Genomic DNA, 14,766 nt, shown 5'->3' with positions numbered 1-14,766 from the left:
GGAAAGAACTTGGAGAATAAGGTTTTATACACGCTTCTCCACAGCGTCCCAATAAATCGTTCTATTTCACTAAATATGCGTGTGCGAGTCTTTTGTACTGTCTAACGATTGCCACTGCCACTAGGGTCTGTCACACATGTACAGACGGTCCTGGGAAGGAGAACGTATTTGCTGCGCATAGCATGCTGGGAGAAGCAAACTATCCTGGGAACGATTTAATTATTAGCGGGAGGGATTTCGCTGCACGACAGTCGTGATTTCTGCTTTATAGTAAACCAATTTTGAGGTAAGATTTTTATTTTTACATTTTATCGATATCTCAGTCCCATGTGCTTTTTTTGACACCTGAGGTCTTTGGAACAAGGAACAGATATGTCTAGATGTGATCGGATTGTTGGTAAATTCGGCCTGAAAATTGCAGAAAAGTTGTCTTGATTTATGCAAATAATACACCGTAACACGTACGCCTTTCATCGCGTTGTTTTTATTTCAAATCGAAAATTCACACATCTGTATGCATTTGTAACTATACTATATTGACCATATTTACCTTCCTTAAAATACTGTGGATTATATGTACAAAATTAATTTCTAGTCCCGGTCTCAAATGACCCACATTTCCGACACCACGCCCACACTGCCCTAGGCCCTTTTCGGTGGCCAAAAGGTCACCAGAACCCAAGGAGGTTTAATAGATTCTCCTTGCCAGAACCTAAATTGAAAATGGCAAATAATGAGTTAAAATCAACCCGGGACCAGGTAAACAAGTAGACGTCGTAAGCCGACCATGAGTATACCGAGAAGTATTTTCACTTTTCTGGGACAGAATCTTGTCAAATCACCTAATTCAAAGGGCGGGCCGGGCTGTACCACATGCATTGGAGGGGGCGTTTGGTATTTATTTGAAAGCATAAGTGCTAAACATTTTAATCATCAACAATGAAATAAATAAAATGCAATGCATATCAAAACATGCACAAATTCTTGGCATAAACGTGATTTGAGTTTTCTTATCCCATTGCATAGTCGCGGCCTACATGTACCCCCCCCCCCATACTTTCGTTTGTAAATAGAACTGTCCATTTAAATCTCATATTCAAGAGTACTGTATGTCAGATGCGTTCTACCAACTTCCAGGGCTTCTAGTGGGGGTGGTTACTAGACCTTCTTGATCCATACCCGCTGTTTCTGCAACGCTCACGTTAAACTATAAGGACCCACCTTCCATTTAATAGCTGCATTCGGTGATGTCATATCAAACAATTGAATTATTCAACTTATTTCTTTCTTCGGGTTGTTTTCCTCTCGACTGGTCAGACAACTCATCCTTAGTTAAAAAAAAGACTTATCTCTTGAAGCACGTAAGGCTGTATTAGTATAAAAACCCTTATTTGTTTGCCGATCTTTTAACGACTTTGTTATGAAGGTTTGATGTATGAATCAAGCCCGGCATGTTTTTGGTTGTGAAAGTTGGTGTAATGACTACAAGTACAACTGTCCAGTTCAAACGCTTCACCACTGTTTTTGTAAAAGTATTCTGGATGTTCTTAAAAACGCCCGCAGCATGGCGTGTGAAGCCGGGCTTGGAAGATTCCAACTAGATTTTGGTGCATGGTTTAGTAATGAGTCATGATAGTTGAGTATTGGTTACGATTAGGACATCTAGACACCCTTTACAAGTAGATGGTCTATTGCCCCAACAGCATTGTATGTTAGATAGTAGCAACAGCATTGTATGTTAGATGGTAGCAACTGCATTGTATGTTAGAGAGTATCAACGGCATTGTATGTTAGATAGTAGCAACAGCATCGTATGTTAGATAGAAGCAACAGCATTGTATGTTAGATAGTAGCAACAGCATTGTGTTAGATAGTAGCAACATCATTGTATGTTAGATAGTAGCAACAGCATTGTATGTTAGATAGTAGCAACAGCATTGTATGTTAGATAGTAGCAACAGCATTGTATGTTAGATAGTAGCAACATCATTGTATGTTAGATAGTAGCAACATCATTGTATGTTAGATAGTACAGTAGCAACATCATTGTATGTTAGATAGTACAGTAGCAACAGCATTGTATGTTAGATAGAAGCAACAGCATTGTATGTTAGATAGTAGCAACAGCATTGTATGTTAGATAGTAGCAACAGCATTGTATGTTAGATAGTAGCAACAGCATTGTATGTTAGATAGTAGCAACATCATTGTATGTTAGATAGTAGCAACAGCATTGTATGTTAGATAGTAGCAACATCATTGTATGTTAGATATTAGCAACAGCATTGTATGTTAGATAGTAGCAAGAAAAACTGGTTGTACCGCGTGAAAGACATACTAGACAACAGCGGCAACTCATTTGTCTGTGATATCCTTTGCAAAATATCATCTTGACCATTGTCTTTTAGTCATTTTTGTTAACACCATATTAGAAAGATCTTTATTGGTAGTCAGCCAGTTTTCATATATCATTTTCTTCAAGAGATCATTTCTTAATTGAACACATCCAAGCATTACGTTTGTGAAGGTTAAACATCCAGGTAAACAATATGTAAATATTGTTTACTGTATTTGTATAATACCTTCCCATCTTGTTTTACATTTAAATACCTCTTATGCATGACTGTGTGATTTGCCATGTAAAACCGTTTTTTCTAGTCATTGTAAATAAGTACTGGTTAGTTCTGCTAGTTCATTTTAGTGGCGCTGAAGAAGAGTGATGGATGTCACTCGAAACGTCCGGAAATAAATCTCTGAATTTTTATCCAGTTGTAGAGTCTGAATTCTCTTTGCACATCCAAGCATTGTTTTCACCGACCATCCGATTCTATTTCTGAACCACTGCTTCCAGGTAAGATGGCGCCCACTGGTAAAGATTTTACTAGTATCATCCGACCCGCTCGCCCCGACGACTGTGGAGAAATAGCACGCATGATCAAGGTAATGTGCATCTTATATAGGGGAGGTACTATTTCGCAAAAGTGCAGTTTTTGCTGAGATACTCACCTAGAAATATGAATATGAAAATGTGAACATGTTGTGATTTATTAAATATTAACCCCCCTGTACATACCCCCTGAAGTTTGTAACATGACTATGTACTAAACTAGTATAAAGGTATGCTAGCAAACATAATTAATGCCTTAAAGTATAAGTACTTTGAGGTAAAAAGACATTTAAGTGAATATCTGAACCACAAATCTATTCTCCGCGCAGATATATAGACTATTCCCAAATCACCCCCATTGCAAAAATAGACAAGTCCCATCAGATCATGTACAAAGTTCAAGTGGTTAGACTCCAATGATTTGCCAAATTTTGTGATTTCTGTGGTTAGATAGACCATATCTATATTTTGAATTGCGTATTTTACAAAATTGGAATTAATACCCCCATACAAGCACCACTGATACTACGTAATTGCTACTCTGATATTAATATCAGTATAACATTAATATTAACATATCAATAGTGATAGTAATATCAATATTAATATATTAATATATAAATAGTGATACTACTTGCTACTCAAGATATACAACGTTACTTTGATGTTTGCCGACTCGATAGTCGATACTTTTGTTTGATGGTATCCATTGTGCAGAAAAAAAGCTGAAGTTTTATCAATGTTTCCGCAACGTTATATGTGTGTGATTTGTTTGAACCCAGGACCTAGCTGAACATCAGGGATCGGGGGCCGGCAGCTCGGAGACTGTCACAGCCGAAGGTAGTACGGAACTGTATAATTCATTTTTTGTTTGTTTGTTCGTTTGTTTGCATACCCGGTAAACCGCATCAAGGCGTAACGCACTAGGTTTGTACTGAAGAGTACAAGCTGCATATCCGGACACGTTTGAGGTGTGGTGTTGTCCTCAAACACTTGACCTCCATTTAACGTCCTATCCGAGGGACGTCCCTAACAGAAGCTTGGTACTCATTTTCACCTGAGTAAAGCTGGGAAAGTCGTGTAAAGTGCCTTTCCCAAGGGCACAACGTCAATGGGACAAATCAGGGAACCCCGGATTCGAACCGGGTATCTTTGGGTTCTGGGACCAAACACCCTGCCACTACGCCACCGCGACGCCACGCTATATGTTTAGGCCAGGCTAATATTGGGATACTGCTAGCTATAGTGTGGTAGCCTGGTCCCAGTCTCTAGGGGTCGGCGTAGGGGTGTTTTACCGGGCCCAGTATGCTTTATTGATCCGTTTCTGTCAGCCTGTCTACTTAGCTGCCATATCGAATTTTTCGCAGTCTTTCTACTTTAGCTACCTTAGAGAGTTCCACCGCCTAATTCAATTCAAGGCCGTAAACACACCCCGAGCGGACTAAGCTGTCTAGGCGGGCGGGGATCCCTGCCAGCGCCGTAGAGATATCGGGGAGCCCCCGATGGTATGGTTCCAGGCTACTTGAGTGGCGTCGTGTGTGGCGTAACTTGGGTTAAAATTAGAATCGTTTGCTCAGAACCATTTATACCCGGAATCGATACTCTGACATGCCCCGATGTTGTGTCCTTTGAAAAAGAACTTTATATGACCACCCCGACCAATCGATCGCTTTGAAATTCAGGTTAGAATCAGCCATGACCCGACAAATTGCTTCCTTAGTTTGCTTTAATGCCGAAATCTGACAAAACAAACTCGCCAGTGAGATGTTGGAAGGGTCAGCTTTTTATAAGATGTTTTCAGATTGACAATTTTGGCACTTTGGACATGAGAGAAGCTGACTGCGATTTAACGTTAAAAATAGTTTCTACTACGTTAAATCGCAGCCAGCTTCTATCATTTCCAAAGTGCCAAAATTGTCAGTCTGAAAACATCTTTTAAAAGCTGACACCTTCCAGCATCTCACTGGCGAGTTTGTTTTGCCAGATTTCGTCATTAAAACGACATGAAGCAATTTGTCGGGTCATGGCTGATTCGAATCTGAGTTTCAAAGCGATCGATTGGTCGGGGTGATATCGATGACTACTGCGCCTTGCGGCTAAGTTGTCTCAAGTGGGTCACACACGTGCCAATGTTGCTGTTTTTTCATCGCCATCTCGCCATCGTAAGTTCCAACCAGACGGGTATGGGTAGCCGTAACGATCTCTGGAAAGGAAAGGAAAGTGATGTCGAACCAGTTTAGCTCAAATGAACTCAATGAACAGAGGAGCTAATCTTCCACTGGTCGTGATAGAGAAGACAGACGCTATGCACAGTATTTACAGGTTTAGTGTACCGGGGAAATTCCCCTACCTCTTTTCGACTAGTCTGTATCACGCAAACTCCAGCTGTCCGGGGGGTTTCCCTCCCCGCGGAGTTTGTGCGCGGCTCTCTCTAAGGCTGGGGAGCCGTTATCAAAAATGGTAACACCAATCACAGTGCAGGATTTCAGCTAGGCTCCCATTGCCATAGAAACCACCTTGTTATCCTGTCTGTTAGCTGTCACACAGGCAGACGGTGAGAAAGGGATGGGAAATGAGATCCAGATGTTGGGAGGGTGAGAAATGAGATGTATCCAAGCTGGTTAAAGGGATTTTAAACCTAGTACTTAGTTTATCTGTTCCTTTAGAGGCAGACAATGTCAGTTTCTCCCACATCAAAAACCAAGTTTGAAAATCCAACAAGAAAAGACTTGACTGCCGAAAAGTGTTCAAAGTACAGAGAAACGGCCTGTGAAACTCTATTCCTACCACCTGCAGATCAGACATCTGCAGCTGTCAATCACTGGATAGCAACAGCAATAATCATCCTTAGCAACTAGAGTCTGGCCTAGGCAGGCAGCTCTGTGGGCTTCTCCCGTGTTACCGGCGCTTCCCACCAAGCTCCGTGGGTGGATAGCCGTTACAGGCGGCGGGCGGACACGGGGCTTGGTTGAAACCAGGCTACTTTTCGACAAGCACAATGAACAGATGAGCTAATCTTCCACTGGTCATGACAGAGAAGACAGACGCTATGTACAGTATTTACAGGTTCATTGTACCGGGGAAATTCCCCTACCTCTTTTCGACAAGCACAATGAACAGATGAGCTAATCTTCCACTGGTCGTGACAGAGAAGACAGACGCTATGTACAGTATTTACAGGTTCATTGTACCGGGGAAATTCCCCTAGCTCTTTTCGACAAGAACAATGAATGGTGAACCACGGCTTAACGTCCCGTCCTAAGGACTGCGACCCTTTTCGGTAGCGTGCATGCCGGGTGAGCGACACAGCCTGGATCGAACCCGTGGCCAGAGGCAAGATCTCTAATCATTGGACTACGCATGCTACCTGGATTTTCAATCCTTCTGTGATCGGTGATATTAAGTGTACATAGGTTACATATATCTATTTCTAGCCTAATCCGTGGTTAGCAAGCGAAAAGCATTGAGCCAGCGGTCACTACGGAGCATGCTAGATATATCAACTCATGCCTACATTCAAAAGCTTCACGGCTGTAGAATCTCTAGAAATTGGACACATAGTTCGCGCATTTGCTCTACTGCCCTACTCAGTTGCTACAAGTGACAATAAAATCAGTCAATGCACTGGTAGCGAAAACAATGGCAAAAAGTTCGCTTGAACAAGAATATGTTGCATCTAGGAGGATATTTCGAATAGACAAATACCAATGTTAACTAATTAACGCCATTTCTGTCATTCTTACTTTGATTAGTAAAAATAAGAAAGTACTCGCATAAGGATACTAATTTTCAACAGTTTTGCAAAATGTCTTCGGAAAGGCACTTAACACAAATTTCCTCACTTCACTCTGGCTTCGGTTAGGGATGTCCCTCGGATAGGACGTTAAATGGAGGTCCTGTGTTTGAGGAGAGCCACACCCCGTGCACGTTAAAGAACCCACCACACCTTTCGAAAAAGAGTAGGGGCATGTCTCGGTGTGCGATGGTCCAAACCTTACAGTCTGGTCTGGGTTGACATCTTGAAAAGGTGATAGTCACCTGTTATGTCAATCCTTCCACAAATGTGGTAAATGTGAATAAATAAATAAATATTAGTTAGATATTGCATGCAACAGCCCTGACTTCACTGCAACGTTTACAAACAATCTAACAATAGTTGCATATTAAAAATAACTGCTATGTAACGACCATGAAAGATTCAAATGATTTTGTTGCAGCGTTGCGAGAAGACGCGTTTAGAGACGACCCTTACTTCAGGGCGCTCGTAGCGGAAGTTCCAAGTACTGCAGATGGATCAGGTGGCGAAGCACAGCTGATCGGCTATGCTATGTACTATTTCTGCTACTCACCCTTCGTACGCAGAGCTGTGTATCTGCAAAGCTTCTACGTAAAGCCGCCATACAGAGGTGAAAATTATTCTTTTTCTACACTGAATCATAAACATGCATGAACGAACTTAAAATCAATGACGATACCCAATCTTCTGTTAAATGGTAATGCCCATTTGCCATATGGCCATTTGCCATTATAAACATGGTAATGAATTATGTGATTGAAATGTATAGCCGTCTACCAAGAACATTGTTAAGATTATAGAATATCTATTCTAACGCAACACATACTTTACGAACATCTGGAAACGTATGTATATATATATATATATATATATATATATAGGATTTCATGTTTGTTTGTTTTGTATGTATTTATGTTGCTGTGCATATATTGCTTAACTATGGGCAAGTGAGTGCTTGAGACAAATAAATAGTAAAACAACGGTGCCTTAGAGTAAAAATAGACTTCTTCCCTACAAACTTTACCTAAAGCAAGAAAATGCTGATGCGCAACTTATGCACGCTTGAAGGTACGCACAAATGTGAAGGGGCCCTTAAGGGCCTGTCAGACTTGTGCGTATAGACAAGTCCGCATGAGTTGCGTATTAACATGTTTTTGGTTTAGGTTAAGTTTGCAACCGAATAAGTGATTTCTTAGGCTCGATCACTAGGCTGCACAACGGTGGGTCGAAGTAGAAAACAACTTACTCCCCGCAAAATTTACTTAAGGGCCCTGTCACACTTGTACGTATAGTCAAGTGTGCATGAGTTCCGCAGTAACATTTTTTTGGTTTAAGTAAATTTTGCGGAGAGAAAGTTGTTTTCAACTTTGACCCATCGTTGTGCAGTCTGGTTATCAAACCAAAGAAATTACTTCATCGGCTGCAAACGTAACCTAAACCAAAAACATGTTAATACGCAATTCATGCGGGCTTGTATATACACACAAGTGTGACAGGGGCTTAAAGCAAAAAAAATGTTACTGCGGAACTCTTGAATATGCGCATAAGTGTGACAGGGCCTTAAAAGAGTGCAGAATAATCTTTGTTGTGTCTTTTTGTCCTCAGGTCGTGGCATCGGTTCATCTCTTATGAAGGAAGTAGCAAAGGTTCGTCCAGTATTACAAAAGTTCATCTGAGTTATGCTAGGGTTATATTTTCCATCCGGGGCCCGCCCAGACTGTCTTTTAAGAACAAAAAGTATGATATAAAAGACAACAAAAACACAAAACGTACCCAAAATTATTCAAGAGCATAGCTTGAGCATTGGCATACACGTTGATTTTTCGTTTCCACAAACAGCCCAGTCGGGCCCCGGTTATGCATCGGTCCCATTTCTAATCCGAGGCCCGACCGGGCAGCTTGTGAGAACGAAACCTATAATTTAAGAGACATCAAAAGGCACAAAACGTGAAAAAAATTGCTCCTAACCACATATCTTGTATATGCATTTTTAATTTCTATGCATTTTCGCAAACAGCCTGGCCGGGCCCCGGATTGGAAATGAGACCGAAGTATTAGGAAATGTGACCCTAGCATAAGTAAAGTACTTCATGCCATGTTTTTAGGATCGCTTATGATCCATGGTAATGTTTTTCTACATGTATCCTCCGTTGCAGGCTCCTTCCGGCTGATTTCTTTTTCAAGTTATAGTTTTACTATTACATTTTTTTCCCTTTATATCAATATTGCTGGCCGGGAAGGTGTCTACGTCCACTCGGCGTCTCAAAGGGTAATCAAAAGACACTTAGGGCACTGTCACACTTGTGCGTATATACAAACCCGCATGAGTTGCGTATTAACATGTTATTGGTTTAACTTAAGTTAAGTTTGCAGCCGAAGAAGTAATTTCTTTGGTTTGATAACCAGACTGCTCAACGGTGGGTCAAGGTAGAAAACAACTTCCTCTCTGTGAAATTTACTTAAACCAAACAAATGTTACTGCGGAACTCATGCGCACTTGAATATACGCACAAGTGTGACAGGGCCCTAAGTGGCAATCGGCATGGACTTGTAAATTCCGCGCTCCACGGAGGGTGCACGCACCGCTGGCTGCACGATCTCACGCCGTAACCATGCGCCCTGTATTGTCCCGACAAGTTTCCATAAGGGCCCTGGCACACGTGTGCATATATTGAAGTGCGCATGAGTTCCGCAATAACATTTTTTTTTGTTTAAGTAAATTTTGCAGGGAGGAAGTTGTTTTCTACTTTGACCCACTGTTGGGCAGTTTAGTTATCAAACCAAAGAAATGACTTCTTCGGCTGCAAACTTAACCTAAACCAAAAACATGTTAATACGCAACTCATGCGGACTTGTCTATACGCACAAGTCTGACAGGCCCTTAAGGGCCCCTTCACATTTGTGCGTACCTTTGTGGACACATAGTTCGCTACTGCCCTACTCAGTTGCTACAAGTGACAATAAAATCAGTCAATGCACTGGTAGCGAAAACAATGGCAAAAATTTCGCTTGAACAAGAATATGTTGCATCTAGGAGGATATTTCAAATAGACAAATACCAATGTTAACTAATCAACGCCATTTCAGTCATTCTTACGTTGATACGTGTAAATAAGAAACTACTCGCATAAGGATACTAATTTTCAACAGTTTGGCAAAATATCTTGGGAAAGGCACTTAACACAAATTTCCTCACTTCACTCAGGCTTCGGTTAGGGATGTCCCTCGGATAGGACGTTAAATGGAGGTCCTGTGTTTTGGGAGAGCCACACCCCGCGCACGTTAAAGAACCCACCACACCTTTCGAAAAAGAGTAGGGGCATGTCTCGGTGTGCGATGGTCCAAACCTTCCAGTCTGGTCTAGGTTGACATCTTGAAAAGGTGATAGTCACCTGTCATTCCTTCCACAAATGTGGTAAATCTGAATAAATAAATAAATAAATAAATAAATAGATAAATAAATAAATAAATAGATAGATAGATAAATAAATAAATAAATAGATAGATAGATAGATAGATAGATAGATAGATAGATAGATAGATAGATAGATAGATAGATAGATAGATAGATAGATAGATAGATAGATAGATAGATAGATAGATAGATAGATAGATAGATAGATAGATAAATAAATAAATAAATAAATAAATTAGTTAATACGCAACTCATGTGGACTTGTCTATACGCTATACGAACAGGTGTGACAAGGGCTTAACCCTATCCAGACTGGGCTTTCTTTGATTTCGGGTTTGGGGGGGGGGGGGGTGTTGGGAGCTCATTGCCCCCCCCCCCTCATAATGTGTTTTTGAAATGAAATAAACCGTCACCATTGCCCTTAATCCGTCGCGATAACCCTTACTCTGTCACCATAGTCCTTAATCCGTCACCCTTGCCCTTAGTCCGTCATCCTTACCCTTAATCCATCAGCATAATCTTTATTCCATCACCAGAGACCCTAATCCGTAACCCCAGTCCGTAACCCTGTGTAAAAAAAAAACTATAACTTGAAAAAGAAATCAACCGATTTAGAATACGCATTTTATGGTATACATATGTGATCAGTACACATGGTATTTGGGTTGGTATTAGCAAATCGACCCCGGGCTCCAATGTGGACTACCGTGCATTGTCCATGAAAACTGTAGTTATCTCCATGAAAAATGGAGATAAAGTTTTGGGTGTGTCTGTGTGTGTGTGTGTCTGTGGGTGTGTCTGTGTGTGTGTTTGTGTTTCCGCACTACTGTAGTCAGCATAACTCAAGAACCTCTTGATGGATTACGATGATATTTGATATGTGGGCGGGTGTTGGGAAGCCAAAAGTCAAGGTCGATTTTGGGCCCCCTGGTATGTGACCTTGGTACTGCAGCAAAACTTCCGCTTTTGTATCTTTTGATCTGGACGTGCTATGGTCTTGATTTTTGGGTGGCTGATAGCTTGTGATGTTATAAAGTAGTGGTGTAGGTTTGGGCCCCCTAGTTGTTGTTATCTTTGCATACTTAAAATGTGAAATGTTTGTATCCTTTGCATAATCAAAATGTGAAATGCGGTGAACACACAGTACTTCAATGTTGCTACTTTTCTGAAGAATGCTGGCACAAAGCATTTTCATGACGTCCAATGTAGGCTTCAATACTCTTTTCAACAATTTATTTATTTAAACAAGTTACCACGAAATACCCCCTCTTTTACACATTCACGGATGAACAAAAAAGCTACCTTTCTCTTGAAATCACAGAACCCACAAGTACTAGAAAAAGTGGGACTTTTCGTCTTCCATTGCCTCTAAAAAGAAGACCAGCCCAGCTTGTTTAGATAAAGCCAACAGTTGTATTTAGTATTAGTAGCCTATTGTTACAACAAAGTCAGTCACAGCCCACTGACATATGTATGTTTTTCCCCATGCTTCTACCATTTACTTGCAATTAGCCCACGGGCATGAACTTTCAATAACCTTCTTTATATTGTCACCCTTATTATTGTGTATTATGTGATTGTAAACCCTGCAGCAATTCAGCACTAACTGCCACTGCACGAGTAATTTCAGACCTATAAACAATGTGAAATGCGGTGAACATAACTCTTTTCTCGCTTCAGATCGGCGTGGAAAACAGCTGTAACAAGATGAAGTGGACTTGCCAGGGCTGGGACGACGTCGCCATCAAGTTTTACAAAAAATGTGGCGGTAAGGACATCACTGAGGGGTTGAATTGCCACCTCTTTAACATGGACCGCGAGGAACTGACAGAATTTGCGAAGTCCTGAAGAAGGCGCCTGGGCCTGTGTTTGCTGATGCAGCTCGCACTATTGATGCATGTGAAATTTTTAGCCTTCAGCAAAAAAAAAAGACTATTCAATTCCCTTTGCGAATGTATATTTTTGTGTGTATGTGTGTGTGTCAGTGTGTGTGTTTGTGTGTGTGTGTGTGTGTCTGTGTTTGTGTGTGTTTGTGTGTGTCTGTGTGTGTGTTTGTGTGTGTGTGTCTGTGTGTGTGCGTGTATTTGTGTGTGTGTGTCTGTGTGTGTGTTTGTGTGTGTCTGTGTGTGTGTGTATTTGTGTGTGTGTGTCTGTGAGTGTATTTGTGTGTGTGTCTGTGTGTGTGTGTGTGTGTGTGTTTGTGTCTATGTGTGCGTCCGTGCGAGCGCACGTGTGTGTGCCGAACTGATGGATAAAGCATAATCAACTTAAAAAGCTTAAGAAGTATTATTGAAATGAATAAAAAAAATATTCGGAACACAGAGCCCTATTGATGGTCCCTGACCCTTATAAAAGTCACAGGTATGACATAAATTGTATAATTTTATACTGCAAAGGAATAATATCACGGACTGGACCTTACAAGATAGAGGTATAATATAGTAATACATCGGGTACGGCCAGGACTGGCAAGAGAAATAAAACAAGACTGGAGTCAGTCAAGGAAAGGGTTCCTCCCTAGAAATTAAGACACACTGGAATGAAACTGGGTTTGAGTAGCAAAACCCCCATCCTACCAGCTTTGTAGTACCTACTCACATATATTTATCTGTATATTGATGTCAATTTTCTTACATTTCAAGATTATTGTCATGTAGTTTATTTTGAATAATTCGCTGCTCATGTGCTTTGCATGTTTTCATTTGTTCTTCATTTTCAGTATTTGTAGTTTTTGTTTTGTACTTTTGTGATGTACTCTGTTGATGACGACACGAAAATAATCTGTAAGCTTAAGTATGTCGTCATCACGTCCTGTATTTGAGGGGGACATTACGCGTACAATGTCAAAGAAAAGGTACGGGGTCAGAAAAAGTCTGACATGGATTTCTATAACAATCAAAATACCATTGTGCCGATGGTGATAAAGATTATGAAGAAGAGGCAGATTAAAAATCCCGTCATCAAGCTGTATAAGAAAATGGTCAATATTATTTATCATCTCCTTAAGGCCCTGTCACATTTGTGCGTATATTAGACTGCGCATGAGTTCCGCACTTACAGTCTAGTTATCAAACCTACGAAATCACTTCTTCGGCTGCAAACTTAACCTAAACCAAAAACATGTTAATATACGCAGCTAATGCGGACTTGTATATACGCACAAGTGTGGCAGGGCTCGTAGACACAGGAACAGAGACCGGTGCTTCTGGATGTGGAGGTACTGTGACATCACAGAACCAGTCCCCAATCCCAGCGACTATTCTACGGCAACGATCAGTCTTGATCATATATCGTGCCAGAAGGAGGCACCGTTCGTCTCACGTTCTAATCTCCAAGCAGATCCAGCGGTTGCGAAGACCATATCCAACTGGCAGAAGATAGAAAACTCCTTTTGCCAGTTGGATATGGTCTTTGCAACCGTTGGATCTGCAATCAAAAAAAATCCCTTTTGCCAGTTGGATACGGTCTTTGCAACCGTTGGATCTACAATAAAAACGCCTTTTGCCAGTTGGATACGATCTTTGCAACCGTTGGATCTGCAATAAAAACTCCTTTTGTCAGTTGGATACGATCTTTGCAACCGTTGGATCGGCAATAAAAACTCCCTTTGCCAGTTGGATATGGTCTTTGCAACCGTTGGATCTGCAATAAAAACTTTTGTCAGTTGGATACGGTCTTTGCAACCGTTGGATCTGCAATAAAAACTTCTTTTGTCAGTTGGATACGGTCTTTGCAACCGTTGGATCTGCAATAAAAACTCCCTTTGTCAGTTGGATACGATCTTTGCAACCGTTGGATCTGCAATAAAAACTCCTTTTGCCAGTTGGACACGGTCTTTGCAACCGTTGGATCTGCAATTATAACTTCCCCTGCCAGTTGGATACGGTCTTTGCAACCGTTGGATCTGCAATAAAAACTCCTTTTGCCAGTTGGATACGGTCTGTGCAACCGTTGGATCTGCAATAAAAACTCCCTTTGTCAGTTGGATACGATCTTTGCAACCGTTGGATCTGCAATAAAAACTCCCTTTGTCAGTTGGATACTATCTTTGCAACCGTTGGATCTGCAATAAAAACTCCATTTGTCAGTTAGATACGATCTTTGGAACCGTTGGATCTGCAATGAAAACTTCCTCTGCCAGTTGGATACTGTCTTCGCAACCGTTGGATCTGCAATAAAAACTTCCTCTGCCAGTTGGATACGGTCTTTGCAACCGTTGGATCTGCAATAAAAACTCCTTTTGCCAGTTGGATACGGTCTGTGCAACCGTTGGATCTGCAATAAAAACTCCCTTTGTCAGTTGGATACGATCTTTGCAACCGTTGGATCTGCAATAAAAACTCCCTTTGTCAGTTGGATACTATCTTTGCAACCGTTGGATCTGCAATAAAAACTCCATTTGTCAGTTAGATACGATCTTTGGAACCGTTGGATCTGCAATGAAAACTTCCTCTGCCAGTTGGATACTGTCTTCGCAACCGTTGGATCTGCAATAAAAACTTCCTCTGCCAGTTGGATACGGTCTTTGCAACTGTTGGATCTGCAATAAAAACTCCTTTTGGCAGTTGGATAGGTCTTTGCAACCGTTGGATCTGCTTGGAGACTACTCACGTTCGACAACTTCGACCACGAGGAGAATTATGACTTTTTGACCATCTACGATGGAAG

General features: G+C 41.2%; 1 protein-coding gene across 4 annotated transcripts; it reads left to right on the top strand.

Annotated features, from left to right (window-relative positions):
* Positions 1–124: 124 nt before the first annotated feature.
* Positions 125–12,038, top strand: LOC136435701 (thialysine N-epsilon-acetyltransferase-like). 4 transcript variants are annotated; one of them, XM_066429356.1, is made up of 7 exons: positions 148–286; positions 2,852–2,940; positions 3,670–3,727; positions 7,105–7,293; positions 8,289–8,329; positions 8,924–8,952; positions 11,779–12,038. In XM_066429356.1, the coding sequence occupies exons 2-7, from the start codon at positions 2,857–2,859 to the stop codon at positions 11,807–11,809; spliced, it is 432 nt and encodes a 143-aa protein (XP_066285453.1). In that variant the 5' UTR covers positions 148–286; positions 2,852–2,856; the 3' UTR covers positions 11,810–12,038. The 4 variants fall into 4 exon arrangements, with proteins under 4 accessions (XP_066285454.1, XP_066285453.1, XP_066285451.1 ...); XM_066429354.1 differs by lacking the exon at positions 8,924–8,952 and having other exon boundaries at positions 159–286; XM_066429355.1 differs by lacking the exons at positions 148–286; positions 8,924–8,952 and adding an exon at positions 2,274–2,527.
* Positions 12,039–14,766: the final 2,728 nt, after the last annotated feature.

This window comes from Branchiostoma lanceolatum, chromosome 5, assembly GCF_035083965.1.
Source record: "Branchiostoma lanceolatum isolate klBraLanc5 chromosome 5, klBraLanc5.hap2, whole genome shotgun sequence".
Lineage (NCBI taxonomy): Eukaryota > Metazoa > Chordata > Leptocardii > Amphioxiformes > Branchiostomatidae > Branchiostoma > Branchiostoma lanceolatum.
This window is presented reverse-complemented; position numbering and strand designations above follow the sequence as displayed.